Below are 23,796 nucleotides of genomic sequence, written 5' to 3'. Positions count from 1 at the left end.
CTCATGTGCTCAAATTAATGGAGCTAGTCGAGACCTTGAAGATTCAAAAGGTTGAAATCCCCAAAGAACTCATTGTAGATAGGATTCTACACTCCTAATCCAAGGTCAAAGCGTATGTTTAATTCCGGGTGAATTTTAACATGCAAGACAAGGACGTGTCTCTTGAAGAGTTGCACAAGTTACTTGTGCAAGCCGAAAGAGACATGGGGTTAAATGTTAACCCACCTAAGGATGTGCTTAACATTAGCACCAAAAGCAAGGGGAAGTTCAAGAAGAATGGGAAGAAGAGTAAGAAGCAAGCTCCCACTTTCGCCAAAGCTAAGACTTATGAAGCTAGCACTTCAAAAATCAAGAAGGGTCCTCTTGATAAATGCCATTATTGTAATGGTGTTGGACATTGGAAAAGAAATTGTTCCAAATACCTTGGTGACATCAAAACTGGAAAGATCACTCCAGTAGGTAAATGATTATCCTTTCTTTTATGTTTCTATTTCAACTATGGTATTGTGATACAAAGTTGTGATAATGTATCCCCTTTTTATTGTAAATAGGGCCTCCACCAAGCAAGGACAAGGGAAAAGAAAAGCAAGCTTGAGAAACCATCGAGAAGCTAGGAATAGCTTCCATGAAGCTTCGCTTTTTATTGTCTTATTTTTAATTATGTTTCGGATTTTTAGAACCTTTTGATTTCCGTGTTCGACATGGAAATGTATTTTGGATAATGGTTGTATTTTGGATAATGGTGGCTTGGTTTGCAACCCAAGTCACCCGTTTTATCGTTTTATCCTTGTTCTAAAATTCGTCTTTATCCGCTTGCTCATAGAAACATATGATCATTCACTTAAAGTGATCTAATAGACAACTATAATGATGGGATTCATTATATGTCCACAAGCTTAAGGCTTGTGTATGATCATTTATAAAGTGATATTGAGTTAACGAACTCTCTTAAGGAATGTTAATCACCAAGTACACTTACAAAAATCTAAAACTATTAGTCAACCTATGAGATAGTCCTCCTTCTACTTCAAAATTAGTATTTGTGTCTCATAAGCTATCTTTGAATCTCTAGTGTATTCATTCTAAAGATAGAGTGGGAGAAAATGAGGACACAATGAACACTAAGATAAATTTGTGTACTTATGTAAATGAGATCTACTCAAGGAAGAATGATTTGAATAGAGGTATATCTATTAATATAGTATACACGAATAGATGAGATCTATGGTCTCGAATAGATCTACATGACAATAGAGACCAAGTGAAGTAATCAAAAGAATATGTTCTCAAGATAACTACACGAGAAGACCAAAAGAAAGTTTTGGAATAAGAATGACTAATATAAAGTCTTAACAAGAGTTTTTGACTAGTTTATGATTAACTTTGACCAATAGTTTCAACATTGATATTTACTTAAGAGCCTATATGAATCAAAGTTGTAAGGATTGATATACCGATATCTTCAATAGCTAAGTATTAACCACGCTAATGTCATTACTTAACCTCATTATGAAAATAAAATGGTTAAACCTCCTTCCGAAAAGGGTATTTTGAAGGACGTGTATTAGATATTATTCATATTTAAATAATGACATTGCTTCACATCATTATGATATGAATGAGTTGGAGATTAAAATCTCTTTCCATAAGGTTAAGATGAGACCTCTTCAAAATAGGTATTTTGAAAGGATATGATGGGAACATATATGGTTTTATCTTAATAACTTAACAAAGCAATAAATTTCAATTTTTGAAATGTCTCAATTGAGTAGTCAATTGCGAATCATGTGGAATTTAGTGGGAGTTGGAAATTATTGTGTGAAGACATGGAATTTAGTGGGAGCAATCATCTTATAAAAATTTATAACTCACTACTCATTGAGAATGACGAGTTAATACCTTCTTTTAAAAAGGAGTATTTGAGTTTTCAATTCTGGATGAAAATGGACTATGATGAATCCAATCACATCACGAGATGTTGGATAAGTATTGAGACATACACATTGAATCAACGAGAAACGTAGGTTATTCATGTAAATGAAAATGGAATTGCCATTAGCAGTCATGGTCGTTCCTTGAACCTAAGAATGGTTGATCTCATGATTATTAGTTACTAATGTTTCCGCCATTAGAATAATCATGCACATGTCCAATAATGAATCATATGCATAAGAGCATGATGATTCATTGGCAAGCCATACAAGAAACGTCATGAATTCTCGAGGAGAATCCGATGAGCGATTTCAGTGTTTGACAGAATACTCTGTTATGTTTCAAGAGATTGCACATATTAAAATTCGAACAACACGTAAGGATTTATGAAAATCCTAAGCCTTTCAAGCTAAAAAGATAAATAAGAAGTTTGGAAAAGTACTTAGTTGAATGAGAAATTACTCAAAACTAGTATTTTCTAAAATGCTAGGACTTGTGAGAAGTGCTAGGCTAATCATCTTGACAATTTCTGCAAGACTCTACAAAACATATACCTAGTACATTGTGTGTGGGTGGAGTACTTGATCAGTACAAGTTATATCATTCACCACAAATTCGTTGGTTATGTGATAAACAACCAGAAAGTTCTTTCAAGATAAAGAACCCAAACCCAGGTTGGGAACCCATATGTGTACTTGGTAAGATTCATGCTATGAGAGATAACATGAACGTAAAGGAAAATGCGATTATACGAAGTTTGAACACATGGACACGTGATATGTTAAACTTCTATTGCAATCAACAAGTGTTTACACACTTACGATATGCATCACAAGGTTGTAATACGGTATTGACTACCCGAGTGTGATGTCGACATTAGTCGTTTGAGTTATTGTTAACTCACCTTATACTTTGTTACATCCAACAGGTTGTAGAGACAATTGAACTCCATTTAAGTGAACACGGATTAGCATTGTATTCGCCCATAGTTACTTACATGAGGTGACGTCTCGAAGTGACTAGAATGTGATGCGATTGATGGCAAGTTCAAGTGCCATGGAGTCATATGAGAATGACTAGTCGATCACATAGGCAGACTGTTGCGAACATTTTGTCGGGCCTTATGACCGCTTATAGAGTTCTGGCAAATTTATATAGCCTGGTCGTGGCGAGAGCTACTATAGTATTCTAATGAGTCGATTCTTTTGACTAAAGACTATTCGCCTAAGATGGCACAGTTTCAGATTAATTTTGATTTGTTTACTACGACCTTCGTAAATGGGGTCAAATGGGCATATTTTGGGTTATGATGGTTGTGGCTAGTCGAAGGGAATGAGTGCGATAGGAATTGTCCACCCCTTGTCAGGGTTATAACAATATCCCAGGGCCACTCAAGGAGTAATGAACTGGAAATGCGTGGCCATGCTCGGAAGATATCTATGATAGATAAATCCGGTCAATCAGTTATTCTCCAGATCGAGAAAACCACTCTCGATATGATCACTTGCAAGTACGACCTGAAAGACACCTTGCATTGAGTGGGAGATAGTAATAGGACAAGAGAATTGGTGACGCACACTTGTCGAGGACAAGTGGGAGATTCTTGGAATATGTGTCCTCCGACAATAATGCGATCACAACTGTTGATCATGATGATCACATGTTTAAGTCTCATTTTAAAGAATACAATTGGGAAGTAATTTTTACAGTCAACTGGTCCACACATATCGGTAATGATTGCCTTGACTAGAGTTTGACATTACTGTCGTGCGACGATGGTGACCAGTTGATCCCCTTAGGTCATACCTATAGGGTAACACTCTTAATTGATCATTTAATTGATCGTATGACGATACGGGTCAATTAAATTACTTAAAATTGACGGACGATTTGGGAAGTAATATTTACGTGTCTCATTGTAATTTGATTAAATAAGATACGGTCTAAGTAATCGAATTGTTTTATTACTTAGATGAAATTATTGTTTAAGGAAGCAATTGCATTTGAATGAATAAATTATTATAAATACAAGATGTTGTGATTTATATTTGGTAAAATATTTTGGTACAAGTAATTATGAATTACTAAGTCAATTTTGTATATGACGTATTTTTATTAATGCGTTGATTTTTAATATGTTAAAAATACATAACAATTTTATGTGACATGTGACATGTGGCAAATTGAAAATTGACAAAATAAAATGGAGTCCATTTATCTATATGTACCGAAATTTAGGGTGTATTGGGTGAAATATTGTGTTGATTATTTTATATAGAAAACACAATCATTAACCTAAGAAATAGCCATGCAAACCTACTTGTCTTTGTGAAGAGAACCTTGGTCATGCATTGGCTATTTTCACCCCCCCCCCCCCCCTTACCCGGTTTTTGAAGAGCATAGCCAAGGGTCTTTTGCTCAATAATTTATCATATGCACCACATGAAAATAGTAGGGTATCCATTATTCATTCATCATCTAAAATTAGAATTTTAGAAAGATAAAATCTTTCTTCTCCTCTCTCTCTCTAAACCGAAATAATAGAGAGATCAAACAAGTTTTTGGGTCAATTTTTCACAAAATTAATATTGCTCTAGTAATAATAATATTAATTTTATTAAGTTGTTATCTTGGGTATAAAACCTTGGGAGGGATTCTCTTCTTGAATCCTTGTTCATCCAATTAAGGAGAGCTCAAGAACAAGAGAGTAGGAGAACTCTCTTGTGTTAGAAATCTATGTCTCTTTACTCAACATATTCATATATGTTTTATTTTAATTTAGTCATAAAATTAAAAGATGATCTTATGCATGCAAACTATAAGTAAAATAAGGAAGAAATCTTCATTCTTACATTGAGGATTTCGGTTTATATGGGCACAAGAGAGTTCTCCTACTCTCTTGTTCTTGAGCTCTCCTTAATGGATGAACAAGGATTCAAGAAGAGAATCCCTCCCAAGGTTTTATACCCAAGGTAACAACTTAATAAAATTAATATTATTATTACTAGAATAATACTAATTTTTGTATAAAAATTGACCCAAAAATATTATTTGGTCTCTCTATGTTTCGGTTAAGAGAGAGGGAGGAGGAGGAAGATTTTATCTTTCTAAAACTCTAATTTTAGATGAATGAATGAATAATTGATGCACCACTCTTTTCATGTAGTGTATATGATAAATTATTGAGCAAAAGACCCTTGGCTATGCTCTTCAAAAACCGGGTAAGGGGGGGGGGGGGGGAATGGCCAATGCATGATCAAGGTTCTCTTCACAAAGACTAGTAGGTATGCATGGTTATTTCTTAGGTTAATGACTGTGTTTTCTATATAAAATAATCAACGCAATATTTTGCTTAACACACCCCTAATTTCGGTACATATAGATAAAATGGAACCCATTTTATTTTTGTCAATTTGTCAATTTGTCACATGTCATGTGAAAATGTTATGTATTTTTAACATATTAAAAATCAACGCATTAATAAAAATACGTCATATACAAAATCGACTTTAGTAATTCATAATTACTTGTACCAAAATATTTTACCAATTATAAATCACAACATCTTGTATTTATAATAATTTATTCATTCAAATGCAATTGTTTCCTTAAACAATAATTTCATCTAAGTAATTAAAACAATTCGATTACTTAGACCGTATCTTATTTAATCAAATTACAATGAGACACGTAAATATTACTTCCAAAATCGTCCGCCAATTTTAAGTAATTTAATTGACCCGTATCGTCATATGATCAATTAAATGATCAATTAAGAGTGTTACCCTATAGGTATGACCTAGGGGATCAACTGGTCACCACCGTCGCACGACAGTAATGTCAAACTCTAGTCAGTCAATCATTACCGATATGTGTGGACCAGTTGACAGTAAAATATTACTTCCCAATTGTATTCTTTAAAATGAGATTTAAACATGTGATCATCATGATCAACGGTTGTGATCGCATTATTATCGGAGGACGCATATTCCAACAATCTCCCACTTGTCCTCGACAAGTGTGCGTCACCAATTCTCTTGTCCCATTACTATCTCCTACTCAATGCAAGGTGTCTTTCAGGTCGTACTTGCAAGTGATCATATCGAGAGTGGTTTCCTCGATCTGGATAATAACTGATTGACCGGATTTATGCACCATGGATAAATTCCGAGCGTGGCCACGCCAAGGGGTGGACAATTCCTATCGCACTCATTCCCTTCGACTAGCCACAGCCATCATAACCCAAAATATGCCCATTTGACCCCATTTACGAAGGTCGTAGTAACACAAATCAAAGTTAATCTGAAACTGTGCCATCTTAGGCGAATAGTCTTTAGTCAAAAGAATCGACTCATTAGAATACTATAGTAGCTCTCGCCACGACCAGGCTATATAAATTTGCCAGAACTCTATAAGCGGTCATCAGGCCCGACAAAATGTTCCTAACAGTCTGCCTATGTGATCGACTAGTCATTCTCATATGACTCCATGGCACTTGAACTTGCCATCAATCGCATCACATTCTAGTCACTTCGAGACATCACCTCGTGTAAGTAACTATGGGCGAATACAATGTTAATCCGTGTTCACTTAAACGGGGTTCAATTGTCTCTACAACCCGTTGGATGTAACAAAGTATAAGGTGAGTTAATAATAACTCAAACGGCAAATGTCGACATCACAGTCGGGTAGCCAATACCGTATTACAACCTTGTGATGCATATCATAAGTGTATAAACACTTGTTGATTGCAATAGAAGTTTAACATATCATGTGTCCATGTGTTCAAACTTCTTTTAATCGCATTTTCCTTTACGTTCATGTTATCTATCATAGCATGAACCTTACCAAGTACACATCTAGGTTCCCAACCTCGGTTTCGGCTCTTTATCTTGAAAGAACTTCTTTGTCGATTATCACATAACAAACGAATTTGTGGTGAATGATATAACTTGTACTGATCAGGTACTCCACCCACACACAATGCACTAGGTATATGTTTTGTAGAATCTTGCAACAATTGTCAAGATGATTAGCCTAGCACTTCTCACAAGTCCTAGCATATTAGGAAAGATTAGTTTTGAGTAACTTCTTATTCAACTAAGTATCTTTCCAAACTTCTATTTCTCTTTTTAGCTTGAAAGGCTTAGTATTCTCATAAATCCTTACATGTGTTTGAACTGCAATATGTGCAACCTTTTGACACACAACAGAGTCTTCTGTCAAACACTGAAATCGCTCATCGGATTCTTCTCGAGAATTCATGACGTTTCTTCTATGGCTTCCCAATGATCCATCATGCTCTTATGCATATGATTCATTTTGGACATGTGCATGATTATTCTAATGGCGTAAACATTAGTAACCTTTAATCATGTCATCAACTATTCTTAGGTTCAAGGAACGACCATAACTGCTAATGGCAATTCCATTTTCATTTACATGAATAACCTACGTTTCTCGTTGATTCAATGTGTATGTCTCAATACTTATCCAACATCTCGTGATGTGATTGGATTCATCATAGTCCATTTTCATCCAGAATTGAAAACTCAAATACTCCTTTTTAAAAGAAGGTATTAGCTCGTCATTCTCAATGAGTAGTGAGTTATAAATTTTTATAAGATGATTGCTCCCACTAAATTCCATGTCTTCACACAATAATTTCCAACTCCCACTAAATTCCACATGATTCGCAATTGACTACTCAATTGAGACATTTCAAAAATTGAAATTTATTGCTTTGTTAAGTTATTAAGATAAAACCATATATGTTCCCATCATATCCTTTCAAAATACCTATTTTGAAGAGGTCTCATCTTAACCTTATGGAAAGAGATTTTAATCTCCAACTCATTCATATCATAATGATGCGTAGCAATGTCAAATCTAATACACGTCCTTCAAAATACCCTTTTCGGAAGGACGTTTAACCAATTCATTTTCATAATGAGGTTAAGTAATGACTTTTGCGTGGTTAATACTTAACTTAGCTATTGATAATATCGGTATATCAATCCTTGCAACTTCTAGTCATAAATCTCATTTATTTTCTAGGATGTAACTTTGATTCATTTAGGCTCTTAAGTAAATATCAATATTGAAACTATTGGTCAAAATTTATCATAAACTAGTCAAAACTCTTGTTAAGACTTTACATTAGTCATTTTCTTCCAAAACTTTCTTTTGGTCTCCTCGTGTAGTTATCTTGAGAAAATATTCTTTTGATTACTTCACTTGGTCTCTTTTGTCATGTAGATCTATTTGAGACCATAGATCTCATCTATTCGTGTATACCGTATAAATAGATATACCTTTATAAAAATCATTCTCCCTTGCGTAGATCTCATTTACACAAATACACAAATTTATCTTGGTGTTGTGTCCTCATTTTTCTCCCACTCTATCTTTAGAATAAATACACTAGAGATTCAAACATAGCATATGAGACACAAATAATGATTTTTGAAGTATAAGGAGAACTATCTCATAGTTTGACTAATAGTTTTAGATTTCGTAAGTGTACTTGGTGATTAACTTTCCTTTAAGAGAGTTTATTAACTCAATATCACTTTGTAAATGATCATTCACAAGTCTTTAGCTTGTGGTCATATAATGAATCCCATCATTATAGTTGTTTATTAGATCACTTTAAGTGAATAATCATATGTTTCTATGAGAAAGCATGTAAAGACGAATTTTAGAACAAGGATAAAAATGATAAAACGGGTGACTTGGGTTGCAAACCAAGCCACCATTATCCAAAATACAACCAATATCCAAAATACATTTCCATGTCGAACACGGAAATCAAAAGGTTCTAAAATCCAAAACATAATTAAAATAAGACAATAAAAAGCGAAGCTTCATGGAAGCTATTCCTAGCTTCTCAATGGTTTCTCAAGCTTGCTTTTCTTTTCCTTTGTCCTTGCTTGGTGGAGGCCCTATTTACAATAAAAAGGGGATACATTATCACAACTTTGTATCACAATAGCATAGTTGAATTAGAAACATAAAAGAAAGGATAGTCATTTACCTACTGGAGTGATTTTTCCAGCCTTAATATCACCAAGGTATTTGGAACAATTTCTTTTCCAATGTCCAACACCATTACAATAATGGCATTTATCAAGAGGACCCTTTTTGATTTTGGAAGTGCTAGCTTCATAAGTCTTAGATTTGGTGAAAGTGGGAGCTTGCTTCTTACCCTTCTTCCCATTCTTTTTTAACTTCCCCTTACTCTTGGTGCTAATGTTAAGCACATCCTTAGGTGGGTTCACATTTAACCTCATGTCTCTTTCAGCTTGCACAAGTAACTTGTGCAATTCTTCAAGAGACACGTCCTTATCTTGCATGTTAAAATTCACCCGGAATTGAACATATGCCTTGACTTTGGATAAGGAGTGTAGAATCCTATCTACAATGAGTTCTTTGGGGATTTCAACTTTTTGAATCTCCAAAGTCTCGATTAGCTCCATTAATTTGAGCACATGAGGGCTAACCTTTTGGCCCTCTTTGAAGTCGAGATCAAAGAATGCCGCGACCGCCTCATATTGGACGATCCGCGGAGTTTGTGAAAACATTGTCATAAGCTTGGAGTAAATCTCATTAGCGGTGCCCATTTTAAAGGCTCTCCTTTGGAGATCCGCCTCCATCGCAAAGATCAACACATTTTTCATTGCGGCGGACTCCTTATGGTAAGCCTCATATGCTTCCCTAGTGGCGGCGGTCGACCTAGTGTTAGGTTCGGGTGGAGAGGCCTCGGTGAGGTAACGAAGATTGTCGTCACCTTGGGCGGCTAATTTGAGTTGGGCATCCCAATCGGAGAAATTTGACCCATTCTTTTCAAGTTTACATCGATCCATGAAGGATCGGAGCCATGAAGTATTAGTGAGAGGCGTGGCGTTGGTGTTTGGATTTGCCATTTGTTATGAGAAATAAGAACGGTCTACAAAACAAAACATAAAAGGAATAAAACATATGGCGTTTTAATAATAATACTCGTAAAATAAATTTAAACAATTTTTATTGCATTTATCTAGTGACCTCTACCCAACTTGATAAATGATTCCAAGACCCAAATTCATATCAATTTAGGGCACGGTGTGCCGAAATACCCTTTATTAATATAACTCGGTGGATTAACCTTTTAATCGATTCTACTTTTAGAACTCTTGGTCGATAAAATTTACATTAATATTTATCTCTAGCCCGAAACACATCCGGAAATCGTCGTGAATACTTTCGTTGAGTACAACCCAAATTTCGAATAAATGTGTCCATGATCCAAACTCATATCAACTTAGGGCACGGTGTGCCGAAATACCCTTCATTAACATAAATTCGGTGGATAGACATTTATCACCCACTTCCCCTACGTAACAAGGTTTGTACCCCGGTAGGGCCGAGTGCACTCCCTCGCGAAATAGGTTTTCATGGTTTCTACTTTTTGGTAAGGCTATGTCTCAAATGTTTATTTTTAGCGAGAGGTCATGTCAATTTATTATCTATCACGTTTTAAGTGAACTAAAGCGGTGAACTATGATAATTGTAATTGACACGGTCGATAAACTCGATTAAAATGACAATGCATGTTTTAGTTATGGCGATTTAGCGATGCATGCAACATATAAATAAAATGCAAAACATAAAATAAATCCTAGTATGGCCTTCCTAAAATAGAAAATATAATTAACTATTACATATTTGGAAACCAACTCCATTGGTCCCTTGAACTTCGGTTTTGGCACGCATCTCGAGGTAACACCGTCTCTATGTATCGCCTTCTTGAGTGACACCGTCTTCAAGGAACTCCGGAATAAATAAATTACATAACAAATTACATAATTTCCTATTATACATTTGTAATTAAAATAAAATAAATCTATTAAATTACAAAACGGTGATACGAGATCACAATAAATTACAACCGAATCGATTTTCCCATACATTTCGGGTAATACCAATTAAAACTAAGGCCATACTAAGTAAAAATTACATAATTCAAAAATTACATAAAATAAAATTATGACAATCATAAATAAAATGCAGCATTATAATATGTATGAACATGCCCAATTTTATGCTAAATCGCCTTTAAGTAGCCAATATCGTATATTTAACGGTTTTTACGGATTTGCGTGATTCAACCTTTTAAAATCACATTAAAATACATAAATTCATATTTATGCACAAGTTAATTACCCTAACCTTCTTAGGACTCAAAATTTATCTCCACTAACTATTTGACCATAATTAACTCATATTTCTTAAAATTGTTCATTAATGGACCTAAAAAATACAATAAAATGCTATAAACTTCAAATAAATCACAAAAATTCCAAATAAATTCAAAATTCAAAATTTAAACTTATGAAAATTCTGGAAAAATACCATGACACTCATAATGTTAAAAAAACTTAGGTTAAAATTTCGTAAAATTATCGGAAAAACTATGTTGCGGTTTATCGGATTTATCAATAAAAATCATAAAAACATGAGAAAAATTATATTCACCAACTTTTCAATTTTAGATCTGAAAAAGATAATAAAATGCAACATGTGACGTTTTTTCTTAGTCATGGGGTATGTTTTAGCAATTATTCACTAATTAAGTCACTATTTATGCTATTTTTCATCAAAAATCCATAAATCATGCATAAAGACTTCAATATAGCCTATTATTTTACACACATCTTGTAAAATTTCATGTGACAACATACTAAATTTCTATGACCAGATTCGAAATTTATCTCATATTAACCTATTTTTTCTTCTAAATCCGATTTTAAACATGAAAAATCCATATTTTGAGCATAAGAACTCCAAAAAATCTGAAAGTTTACAGGTCATCTTAAAATAAAACATGTGATAACATATCCAAAAATCACTGGAAAATTCGAAGTTTAGCTAATTTTAGTCCGAAAATGACATTTTAATCATAAAATCACATTTTTAATGCCATTATTATATAAGATGAACAATAAAAATCCATAAATTAACCAAAATATCCTAAAAACATTTTAGGACCAGAAACTTTAACATGCATAATTTTATTTCGTGATATATCATAATAACACAAATTTACAAGTTTTATATGTTAATCGTATAACTCGGAAAAACTATAACCGATTTGCATGCAAACAACCAAGACTCTTGATACCGCTTGTTAGAAATCTATATCTCTTTACTCAACATATTCACATATGTTTTATTTTAATTTAGTCATAAAATTAAAAGATGATCTTATGCATGCAAACTATAAGTAAAATAAGGAAGAAATCTTCATTCTTACATTGAGGATTTCGGTTTATATGGGCACAAGAGAGTTATCCTACTCTCTTGTTTTTGAGTTCTCCTTAATGGATGAACAAGGATTCAAGAAGAGAATCCCTCTCAAAGTTTTATACCCAAGATAACAACTTAATAAAATTAATATTATTATTACTAGAATAATACTAATTTTTGTATAAAAATTGACCCAAAAATATTATTTGGTCTCTCTATGTTTCGGTTAAGAGAGAGGGAGGAGGAGGAAGATTTTATCTTTCTAAAACTCTAATTTTAGATGAATGAATGAATAATTGATGCACCACTCTTTTCATGTAGTGTATATGATAAATTATTGAGCAAAAGACCCTTGGCTATGCTCTTCAAAAACCGGGTAAGGGGGGGGGGGGGGTGAAAATGGCCAATGCATGATCAAGGTTCTCTTCACAAAGACTAGTAGGTATGCATGGCTATTTCTTAGGTTAATGATTGTGTTTTCTATATAAAATAATCAACGCAATATTTTGCCTAACACACCCCTAATTTCGGTACATATAGATAAAATGAACTTCATTTTATTTTTGTCAATTTGTCAATTTGTCACATGTCATGTGAAAATGTTATGTATTTTTAACATATTAAAAATCAACGCATTAATAAAAATACGTCATATACAAAATCGACTTTAGTAATTCATAATTACTTGTACCAAAATATTTTACCAATTATAAATCACAACATCTTGTATTTATAATAATTTATTCATTCAAATGCAATTGTTTCCTTAAACAATAATTTCATCTAAGTAATTAAAACAATTCGATTACTTAGACCGTATCTTATTTAATCAAATTACAATGAGACACGTAAATATTACTTCCAAAATCGTCCGCCAATTTTAAGTAATTTAATTGACCCGTATCGTCATATGATCAATTAAATGATCAATTAAGAGTGTTACCCTATAGGTATGACCTAGGGGATCAACTGGTCACCACCGTCGCACGACAGTAATGTCAAACTCTAGTCAGTCAATCATTACCGATATGTGTGGAACAGTTGACAGTAAAATATTACTTCCCATTTGTATTCTTTAAAATGAGATTTAAACATGTGATCATCAGGATCAACGGTTGTGATCGCATTATTGTCGGAGGACACATATTCCAACATCTTGTGCCCATATATAAACCGAAATCCTCAATGTAAGAATGAAGATTTCTTCCTTATTTTACTTATAGTTTGCATGCATAAGATCATCTTTTAATTTTATGACTAAATTAAAATCAATACATATATGAATATGTCGAGTATAGAGATATAGATTTCCAACAATATGCATCCAATATGTGTCTCCATACTGTTTTTATTGCATTTCAGTTTGCACGTTTTATTTTCGCATGTATTGTTGTTTTTTAATTTCAAATTCAAAAATCAGAAAAAAAAAATAGAAAATTCGGTAAATTCAAAAAAATCACGTTTACTTTTGCATATAAGTTGAGTCGGAACGGTGTATTTCGATGATGAAATTGCACTATAATTTGCCCTTTTGCTTAAGCTTTGCAAAATTGATATCTTATTAGCTTTGTCTTATTGCATGATCTACGAGTTTATGTTAAAATTTAGCTGAACAAATAGACTTGACCTGAAATTTTGGCAACCTACTTATAATTTCTAAGTTTTAGAGCCTTAAAACTGGTGTCATTTATGACCAGTTCATGTAGGGTTGTGAGTAGTGTACTCCTTGCATATCATATATCATTAATTTGCACATATATGAAATTCAATTGCTTTTTGCCTACATACATTCTGGTTAATGGTTGGTGTCACATGCAGGCAGGTGCTTACATTCCCTTTTTTCTTCTATTTTTACCCAATAAACTCCATTTCTAGCCAAATTTGCCTTTTGACCCTTAACTACGTCCAAATTTAGCTTGCCTTGTCAAGCTAGTTTAGTGTATGTTTTTGCGGTATATTATTTATTGCGCCAAGTTTGGTTTGTATTTGATTATCGGAGTTGGTAATTTATGAAGAAGAAGGAGAGTTGAAATGATGAAAGAAAAAAGAATTCGAAAAAGAAAAAGAAAAGATAAGAAACCGTGGAAAAGAAGAAAGAAAAAAATGAAAAAAAGAATGAAAAAGTTTGATGGTTGACGGGTTTTGCTCCTATGCGATCATTATATCTTTTGAGGAGTTGATTTTATGTGGTTTGGTGAGTTTGTATGCCGAATTGAGGGCATTGTGCTTATTTCTAATGATTAAGAATCGGATATGGTTCATTAGTTCTGTTTAGGTTGGTAGCTTGACTATTAACCTCACATTCCTAAAAATGTTTTGCCTTTTCTTACCCATTGCCTCACTTTCCCATAATTTTTGTAAGCCCTCGGCTGTGATGGCCCTTGATTGGTTGGAATGTATGTGTACGGTAGTTAGAATTGTCTATCATATTAGCTGCATGCATGTCTATGTGGGTCGTAGTTTAGGTGAGCGTCTGTTTTTCTTCTCTTCTTACATTTATATGCTTACCCTTTACTTCATGAGAGAAGAGTGACCCGTGAGAGTCCATCATTAAAGGTCTTGCAAGGTCGACGATTTAGCTCTATTATAAACATCTTACAACTCGTTTGCATTTGACTGTTTTGCTATAAGTATTAGTTTGCTTGCATTAAATTGGTTTAAGTGGGCATTTGTAGCTGGCTCTGAGTTTTTATTCTGTTCCATTAGTTTGCATTTAGTTTTCTTGGAGACAAGCAAAGGTTTGGTTTGGGTAGATTTGATACGTGCATTTTATATAGTCTTTATAAGCCTCTTATGCACGTATTTCTATGCGGTTCTCGTAGTTTTAGGCTGCGATATGCCTCGAATAGTCTACTTTGGTTCGTTTGACTTTAATTGCAGGAATGGACCTGAAAGTAGCGGAATTGAGCCTTTTACTGTCCTTTTAGCTTGCATTTAGGAGATGAGTGGATTTGCAGCAGAAATGCTGCTGCCTTGGGATGCGTGAAGTGGCCTCGGAAGATAAAATCAACGAAGCAATGAGCTGGTGCAGTGGCAGTTGATCGATCGAGACCTTTTGCTGACCATATTTCTCGATCGAATGCCTTTGGATTAGGAACAGTCCTCGATCGAAAGGTGCATTTTGGAAGTTGCTCGATCGAGTGGTCAATCTACTCGATCGAGGTGTTTCTGGCTAGAGTTGCTCGATCGAGGAGTCTCAGAGTGCTCGATCGAGTGGTTCTTTATCTGATGTGGGCTTTTCTTGCGTGGACCTATTTATTTGATATTTTAATTATCGTTTGAAGTTAATAAATATCTCTCCTATAAATAGGAGAGAGGTCATTAGGTTTAGGGGGGAATTCTTTTCACCAGAAAAACTCTTCTTTGTTCGACGTTACTCTTCCCTTTCCGGATCCGAACTCTTGTAAATTCTTTTCTCTCTTTTATGTTATTCCCCTTTTGCACATCTCTTTTTACCATGTTTGTTCTTTCTTTCTCTTTTGCTCTTGTTTCATCTACTGTTATGTGTAGCTAATCCCTTAATGCTAGGATTAGGAGAGCCATGATAGTAAAATGATGATGCTTTAATTGGTTAGGAGGTTTTGTTGTGAGAATTGTTTGATAGCAATATAACTGTAATTGTTAGGTTGAATGCATGCAACTGAATCAATTAATCCGGTTAAATTCATACCTAGATCGAGAAATTGGAATGAATAGACCTGCTATGGACAATAGACTACGCTAATGAGGGCGAGAGCTAAGTTAGTAGTATTTTAGGGCGGATAGCGGACCGAGAGGACCTTTTCATTATCCTTCTCACATCAGACCGACTGACCTACCTTTAGCTGATTTGTGTAATATCATGGTGAACGGACATCCTGGCATTTCTCTCTCTATTCGACCTTAATTCTCTTTACTCTTGTTTTATTACTCTTTAGTTTAGAAATCAACTCAAACCCCCGTTTTGTAACCATAGATAGACTGAATAACGAGTAGATAGTGACCGCCTCCCTGTAGATATGATACTCGACTTGCCTCTGCTGCATTAGTTAGAGCCAGTTAGTTTTATTTTTGATAGGGTTACGACAAAGTGTCAAACTCGAAAGTTGTTCCTCAGATTTTATAAGGAATAGAGGAGATAAACACTAGTAGAAAAATATTAATTTGCGGCTCTCTATTTGAGGCATTTTTGCCAAACAGCAGCAAATACGAATTAAAATCTTTTTTTTTTTTTTAATAAACACAAGGAAGTTATTTGAGGCGTTTTATAGAAAAACGCAGCGAACACCTCAAATGAGGCGTTTTTTGCACAAAACGCCGCAAATACAGTAAGGACTATAAAGCCCAACTAAAATTACACCTCGGCTCTAGTTTGCCCCCAATTCTCAATCCCTAATTCCCATTCATAAGTCATAACTCACTCATAAGAGCTATATTCCCTTCGCTCAATCGCTCCTCCTTGCCATCGACTCACCCAATCAGCACAACACATGACTAGCGTCTGATGGCGGCTCGTTCCTCTGCAGGTCTTCTTTCTCTTTCTCACGGTATAATCTCCTACTTGAACAATTTCGATTTAATTGTTTAGGGTTTTGGGGTAATTAGTTTTTTTTATTCGAACAATAGAAAATTGGATTGCTGTAATGTTTGTACTATGATTTGTAGTTAAATATTTGGCTTAGACTGTTTGGTTTTAATGATTAGGATTGATGAGATTAGGGATTTTCTCTTCAATACAAATTAGGGATTTCTGATTTTTTGTTTTTAGAGTTGGTTTGTTTACTTGTCCTATCCTCACTATGGATGATTTGGTGGTAAGATTTCTTGCATTTCCTTTGTAGTCGTACATATGTGAATGATTATTGTCCTTCCAGTTATATTCGTTTGTTGCTTTTGGTTGTGTACTCGGTACGAATACTGATTAATGTATGCTATAGTAGTGACACTAGAATCACTAATATCTCTCTCTGTAAACTTCATTCGAAATGTGAAATGTGTCTAGAGATTGATTTATTTTAGAACTACTCTAATGATTATCTAAGTTTCATTAATGGTGCCAAAGAAAGGCCCGCCATTCTTGGTTTTGAAATAGGTTGGAACAAAGTAATGTAACTAGCTAAATTGTCGCCATTTATTAATATTCTATTGTGTCATAGCCTCTGCAACTGAATTATCAAACGGAGCAATAAGTTCCTGTTCTAGCCGTTTCACTGCATAATTCAAAATCTCCCTGACATTTTGTTGTGAAACATGGTGAAATGGCTAGAAACAGAGGGAGTTCCTCCCAGTCGGTTTAACTTTCATTATGGGTTATTTTAGAAATAAGTTCTGTATGTTTTATGCACAAGAGGTAAGCGACTGATTACATTCGACCCCTTGCCCTACCATATATAAGCGGAGCGTTTGAGGTGGCTAAATGATTTCGTAGACGAAGCCAAGTCCGGTCGACTTAATACATTATATGTAGGTGTATATGCGGAGAGGCAGGACTTGATTATGTTTCTAGCCAAGTCCGGTCGACTCATCAGCTGCCTTTTTCGCAGAAGCAGGACTTGATTATGTTTCTTGTTCTCTATGCAGGAGTTTTACCTATACTCGTTTACGATTATGGATATGCTGTATATTAATCGTCTCTGTATCCTTTCCTCGGCATTTACCTGTTGTACAACGCTCACTGTAGTAGATCATAGTTGTTTTCTTGTATAAATAGCCTCATGAACTCGATTTATTCTTAATTAAGACAGGATACGGCTGGGTCTCTGTATATGATGGTTGATGCCGGACTTGGAGATTGGTTTGGAGGGTTCTTAAATTCATCTGGTTACCAAGCTAATGTAGCTGTTCAAAGTCAGTTGTCAGCTCATAATTTGACTAGGTACTTTCTCCGATCATAGTTGTTTTGTCCTTCACAAGGTTTCTATCCTAATTTTTTGCCTTTGTATTCTAATTCATTATTGCTTCCAGCTGCGTGCACCCATGGCCTCCAACCACCGCAACTCGCCAACCAGTGCATGAGCTTGCATCTCTTTTACCAGCAGTAAGTTCGCTCTCCCAATTTTGTTAAGTTCTAAGATGGGGGTTCTACTTTGGTATATTGTCGTCCTATTCTTAGTTGCCCATCAAATGTTTGATCCTATGTCTAGCTCAATTCCAAGTTGAGACGTATTTTGAGTGGGAGGAGAAATCATTTTTCCATTTCCGTTCCTTAAACAGCACTCATTGTTTTGCAGGTGGTTCATTTGGCAGGGTAAGAGGGGCGAGATTAGTGCTGCCAGAGAAAGGAGTTTTTCCTCTAGATCATATACATGAATGTGACCTGTACTTCATTATTACTCAACTTCTATCCTTTGTTTTAAAGGGACCATTTGTTTATGTGATATCATTCACCTAGGATCTCAATGCAGGAGAAAAACGTGTACCTTAACTGCCTTAAAACCTCAAGGTCAGCAGTCTGAAAAATGTAGAGAATTTTCAAAGAAGTATTTACAATGCCGTGTGGAGAAGTGAGTTTGTATACTCTTCTTATCTCCTCCTCACTTTAAATTTGGGGTGGAATTGTTATTTGGCAATTATATGTCAATTTTAATAGAAGTTTGCAGGAACTTAATGGCAAAAAAAAAACAAGTCAGAGCTTGGATTTGATAAGTATGGCGTAAAAGATGAATCTGTAGACAAGGATGATGGCAAGCAGATTGTGTTTTGGTGTGGCTGGAGCAATTGTGGGTAAGTAGAGTATTTCTCCATGTGTTGACGTCTATTATGTTATTCAATTGTGTTGACGAGGGCGTCAATTGTGTGACTGTTGACGAGGGCGTCAAAATTTGAGGGATCTGAAGGAGGGGCATCTAATCTCTTTGGCCGTTAAAAGAACCGCTTACTTTTACATTTTATGCAAATATGACCTCAGTATGATTAGTTCGGCATTCTGTTATGAAACTCATACTTGGTTGCGATATGATAACATCTCTATTTGTTAATCTTTTGTTTATCTGCACTTTGCTGTTAGTAGAGTATTTTAGTGCATTTTCTTGCTTGTACTGCTCATTCAATTTTCTCATAGATTTTCCAGAACACTAAAATTTTGCCAATGTTATGATCAGAAAAAAAAAACGGTGCTATGCTTCTTTCACTGTACTTGTTAGTTGATTTTCTTAAAGCTTATCTGATTAGTTCAAGCTATTGTCTCTTTGAGCTTGGGTAATTTCAATGATGGGTTTTTTTATACACCCACACCCAGTTTGTTGACGATGCAGCTCACGAAGAAGCTCACCCACAATCGTCCCTCCCTTTGTCTTTCCTCCACAGGTGAACTTCTCATTCTTCCTCATCTTTCTATTTCAAAGGTTTGTAGTTAGGGGGTTGGCAATTTTTTTATGGATGGTTCATAGCCCACTACTTCATAGTTCGTATACAAATGAAATCAGGTCACTTTTTGCTGATTAAAAAGTCAAGTTGGTTAGTGATTTTATATTCTAATACATTAGTTCCTGGAGTTCTCTTTTTTTTTGGCACGCACACATTATTTGTGGGTTTAGCGTTTTCTAATTATTACTAATTGGCCTTTTAGTATTATGAGGCAACATATGATGAGTGTCTGATGAATGAAGTAGGAGTCTTGAGGGCTGCGTACTGAAATAATGTGTACTGTGAACTGTGAAGAATATCAAGACCTGTATTTGCATTGAGTAGTTTGCTAAATAAATAAGCAATAAGTGATTCAAATGAAAACTAAGCATGCTCATTTACATCTACGAGTCTTAAATTAGCCTCTTCGTGATGTATTATTATTTGCTTTGAACAACTCGCCACCCCGCCACCTCGCCGAAAATGCTTGAATTCGACCTGCTGTCTTATTATTTGCTTTGAACTACTCCTCCTCTTCTCTTTGTAGAACACTAAAACCAGCGACAGTGATGAAGTAGAGTAAACAAGTCTTTAGAATAAGTCTCTTTGCCGCTTATTGCAATTGACACTAAAAATATAAGGAGATAGAACTACCACCAGCTATGCCAACTTGTACTGATAGGCTCTAGTGTTGGTGAATGGTTATTTTGCAGTTCACGGATGATGAAGTTGTTCACGAGCTATGTTCTTGTATTTTCATGGTTGCTTTTGGTCTCTAATGTATTTGGTCTAATGATTGTCTGAAATGCATTCAACATTTGGATTCTTTTTGCTCATTAGTGTAGGTGATAGGCAATAGGTATCAGAATAGATGCACTGCAATTTTTTATTGCTATATTCTTTTATCTATGGACTGTGGTTAGTGTATCAGATGACTGTTCAAGCTCTGCTGGAGGTGGAACATTGCAGGTAATCTATATTTATCATCGTAATTTCTATTTTCTTGGGTTGCTATTATTGTCCTAAACCTGACATCATCTGGGAGTTGCAGATATGGTGCATAATAGACTTGCTGTACAGACCAGAAGAGGAAGTTTTGGCTGAGCTGGACGAATTCAGATCCAATGTAGCCGCTTGCTCGCCTACTCCTACCAAAGACTTTAATCATTCTGCCTGACAACAGGGATTCGAAGCTCTGGTGACACATTCTGTAACAACCGGAAAACTAAACCTGGATACAAATGTTACGAGTTAGTTAACTTAAGTTGGGGTGTTCAGTGCTTAATGGGCCTACTAGTTTAGGATCATTTTGCTGTGCTATGAACACATTTTGGAGTCAGCTAGTGTAAGTGGTAGAGTCATTGAGATAATAGACTTGTTGCATTATTCCATTTGTATGTTTTTATTCTATTTGATGTATGAATAAAAAATAATGTAAGATTGCCATTCTATTTGAGAGTTACTATATTTAAATCATTTGTTTTTTTTACCTATTTGCGGCGTTTTTTTTAAAAAAACAAAAAAACGCCGCAAATAGCCATTTATTTGCGGCGTTTTTTTAATGCCGCAAATAATTTTACTATTTGCGCCCCCATTTGCTGCTACATCAAAAACGCCGCAAAAGGGTCATTTTTTGGAGCCGCAAATAAATATTTTTCTACTAGTGAAAGTATATTTGATAGAATGATATTGGATGATTGAAAGATCAGAAAAATCGTCTTATTTATAGTAAAATGATGGACCAAAAAACTAATGCGAAATAAATGAAATAACAATTCTCAAAACTGACTTTGTGGGAAAACCAGAGTTGTAAATTTTCAAGGCAGGCAACACTAACACAAAGAGTGCAATTCAACGGATTTAAAAATAAGACGAGAAAATTTTTTCGGATAAAAAACAAAACATACCACACCACACGGCGCGTGCGTGCCGAGCCGGACGCCGGCGGCGCGCGCGTGGGGAGAGTACATACTAGCCTCCATAATAACAAGTACCTAGTTGTAGATACCCAGTATCTGTCAAGTCTCCAACAAACACCCGATGATTATCGGACTACAACATACTTAGGAAACGCAGCGTTTGATCGATAGTTTTGTACAACTATACGTCGGAAAACTTAAAACGATTTCGAAAATAAAACATTTCAAAACTTTTCAAAAGTACATGGAGTGTTTAATGCATGACGACGGGGTCACAATGACACTAATTAGAGTCAAAACCGACACCGAACCAAAAACTGACTCAAAAATTCAAATCCCGACTCCAACAATGAGTCAAACCGAGTCAAACACAAAAAAAAAAAATACTTTTCAAAGACTTCCATGTTCAGGTTTCCCGGGATCCTTAATGGTCAAGTACAAATCAAGTTCATCCAAAACATAGGATAGAACAAATCATGATTGCATTTGTTGTGAAAGTGACAAGACACCTCGAATACCCGCGAAATGGCTCGCGCCTCTTCGAACAGCCCATGCGGCCACGTCGCTCAAAACGCACACAACCACCCATTTTCCTATAAATACCCCTCAAATGCCACCATTTGAGAGTTACGCGAGTGTCCGCCCCCCTCATTTCTCCCTTAAAATTCTAGACTCGACTTCTCAAGTCACAAACCGACACGTGTTTCCGACCTACCGATCGAAAACACAAGCCTTACACATTGTTTGGTACCGTCATCGTGCATTAAATCACTTGATCGACCATCTCGACCATTACACCATCACTAAACTTAAAACACTCTTTTTACATTGCTAAAACGGTTTTCAAACCGAGTTTTCCGACCAAACAAGTTGATACACTTTCGTCGATTTCTCGTCTCAAGCCTAGCATGTAGGTATGAGGGTGTAAAAATCCTCTGCTATCATGTTTTTCATTTGTTTCATGACTATAACATGCTAAAACATGCATAACATGGTCCAAATATGGGATAAATGAGCCAAAACCGGATTTTTGGTTGAGGCAGGGACTGCTTGTATAACAACCAGGCTCGCGCCTAAAGCCCCTCTCCGCCTAAATCCAACCGTGTTTGGTCTCTTCCTCCCCTTTTGTTTTCATTTCATATTTGTAATCGGTTTTTACCATTTCAAATATTTCGTAACATTTTTTATGACAAACTTTTAACCATGAAGCATTTTTCACCCTTGGTTCCTAATACCATGACGGTTTAATCCGTGTTTCGGTGATAATATTGGTTAATTACATTTAAAAAGGTATTTTAAAACCTTTTATTTCATTTCTTTACATTTTCAAAACAAATGCATTAGTCATAAAAACAAAGTCATCCTTGGTTCTACATACCATGTCGGATTTTTACCCGAGTACGATGATAAACATTGACTAATTACAAACAAATGAACTTAAAACAATGAGTTCATAATCATTTTCAAAACTATTCATGTCAAGCTTGCAAAACCGAACCCGACATCGAATATTGTCAAAAAAATGACGATCATTCAAGTCCCGTTCTTCATATCAACACAAAAGCGGCCTACACGGCCTTTTCAAATCAAGACGGGTTCAAACACCCTCCTTTCCATCCATTTTACGAACTTTTTCAATGGTCAGAAGACGTCCTTCCATCGTCTGCTGATCCGCGCCTAAACAGGCCACTCTTTTTTTATTTTCAAACCAGGACAGACCCGCTTGCATCGCCAGATGGCTCGCGCCTATATCGGCTGCCTGATGCAGGGTCTGTCTCCTTCCAACATTTGTCTAAGACGATCCCGACTTCGGTTAACCCGAATATAAGACGTGATCAGATGACAAATCCTCTCGTTTTACATCATATTTGCAAAACGCCTTACTAAGACAAATGGATCACGTTATGCACCATAAACCTAACTCGGTAAATGGATGTTTAATTTCCGTCTTGCATGCAAATCAACATTAAATCCAACTTGACATCAAATACTTGATACTTGGATTAAACAACCGACATAGAAAGCTCACATGTTAGGTTCAAACTCGTGGATGCGCATTCATGAATTTACCCATTTTATCAACTTTTGCATTTAACCAACCAAGATCGATCAGTAGAGGCCGCTACCGCAGACGGTATTGGGTGTTCGATTAAAGAGCTTCCCAGTACGTACCTTCACCTCTTACTCAGAAACTTTGGACATTGGACAGTGGACGAACTTATCCAGGGCGTACGAGAGTCATTCTAGAGATAGAATGCTAAAGATGGACGACTCCTTATCTTTAGTACCTATGTCAAACACCGCTTTTTGCCTTGGTTGACCTGGTATAAAGTGG

General features: G+C 35.4%; 1 protein-coding gene across 25 annotated transcripts; it reads left to right on the top strand.

The window, feature by feature from the left end:
* The first annotated feature begins 16,494 nt into the window (after positions 1-16,494).
* LOC141623312 (WD-40 repeat-containing protein MSI4-like) lies at positions 16,495-21,018 on the top strand. 25 transcript variants are annotated; one of them, XM_074439409.1, is made up of 9 exons: positions 16,499-16,724; positions 17,779-17,833; positions 17,943-18,073; positions 18,163-18,235; positions 18,429-18,445; positions 18,603-18,701; positions 18,788-18,921; positions 19,436-20,511; positions 20,594-21,018. In XM_074439409.1, exons 3-7 carry the CDS (start codon positions 17,964-17,966, stop codon positions 18,852-18,854), a joined length of 366 nt encoding a protein of 121 aa, XP_074295510.1. In that variant the 5' UTR covers positions 16,499-16,724; positions 17,779-17,833; positions 17,943-17,963; the 3' UTR covers positions 18,855-18,921; positions 19,436-20,511; positions 20,594-21,018. The 25 variants fall into 25 exon arrangements, 24 of the variants coding, with proteins under 24 accessions (XP_074295528.1, XP_074295526.1, XP_074295510.1 ...); XM_074439420.1 differs by lacking the exon at positions 17,779-17,833 and having other exon boundaries at positions 16,499-16,745; positions 19,452-19,503; positions 20,474-20,511; XM_074439419.1 differs by lacking the exon at positions 17,779-17,833 and having other exon boundaries at positions 16,499-16,745; positions 19,452-19,503; positions 20,466-20,511.
* Positions 21,019-23,796: the final 2,778 nt, after the last annotated feature.

The sequence above is a fragment of the Silene latifolia genome, chromosome X (genome assembly GCF_048544455.1).
Source record: "Silene latifolia isolate original U9 population chromosome X, ASM4854445v1, whole genome shotgun sequence".
Classification (NCBI taxonomy): Eukaryota; Viridiplantae; Streptophyta; class Magnoliopsida; order Caryophyllales; family Caryophyllaceae; genus Silene; species Silene latifolia.
This window is presented reverse-complemented; position numbering and strand designations above follow the sequence as displayed.

What these genes read in the sequence shown, in the direction of transcription:
- LOC141623312 (XM_074439408.1), top strand. Translation starts at nt 17,964, where the DNA reads ATGATGGTTGATGCCGGACTTGGAGATTGGTTTGGAGGGTTCTTAAAT. An exon ending in TCAGCTCATAATTTGACTAG is followed by an intron (nt 18,074 to 18,162) that starts GTACTTTCTCCG and finishes TATTGCTTCCAG; the next exon opens with CTGCGTGCACCCATGGCCTC. An exon ending in TTACAATGCCGTGTGGAGAA is followed by an intron (nt 18,702 to 18,787) that starts GTGAGTTTGTAT and finishes CAATTTTAATAG; the next exon opens with AAGTTTGCAGGAACTTAATG.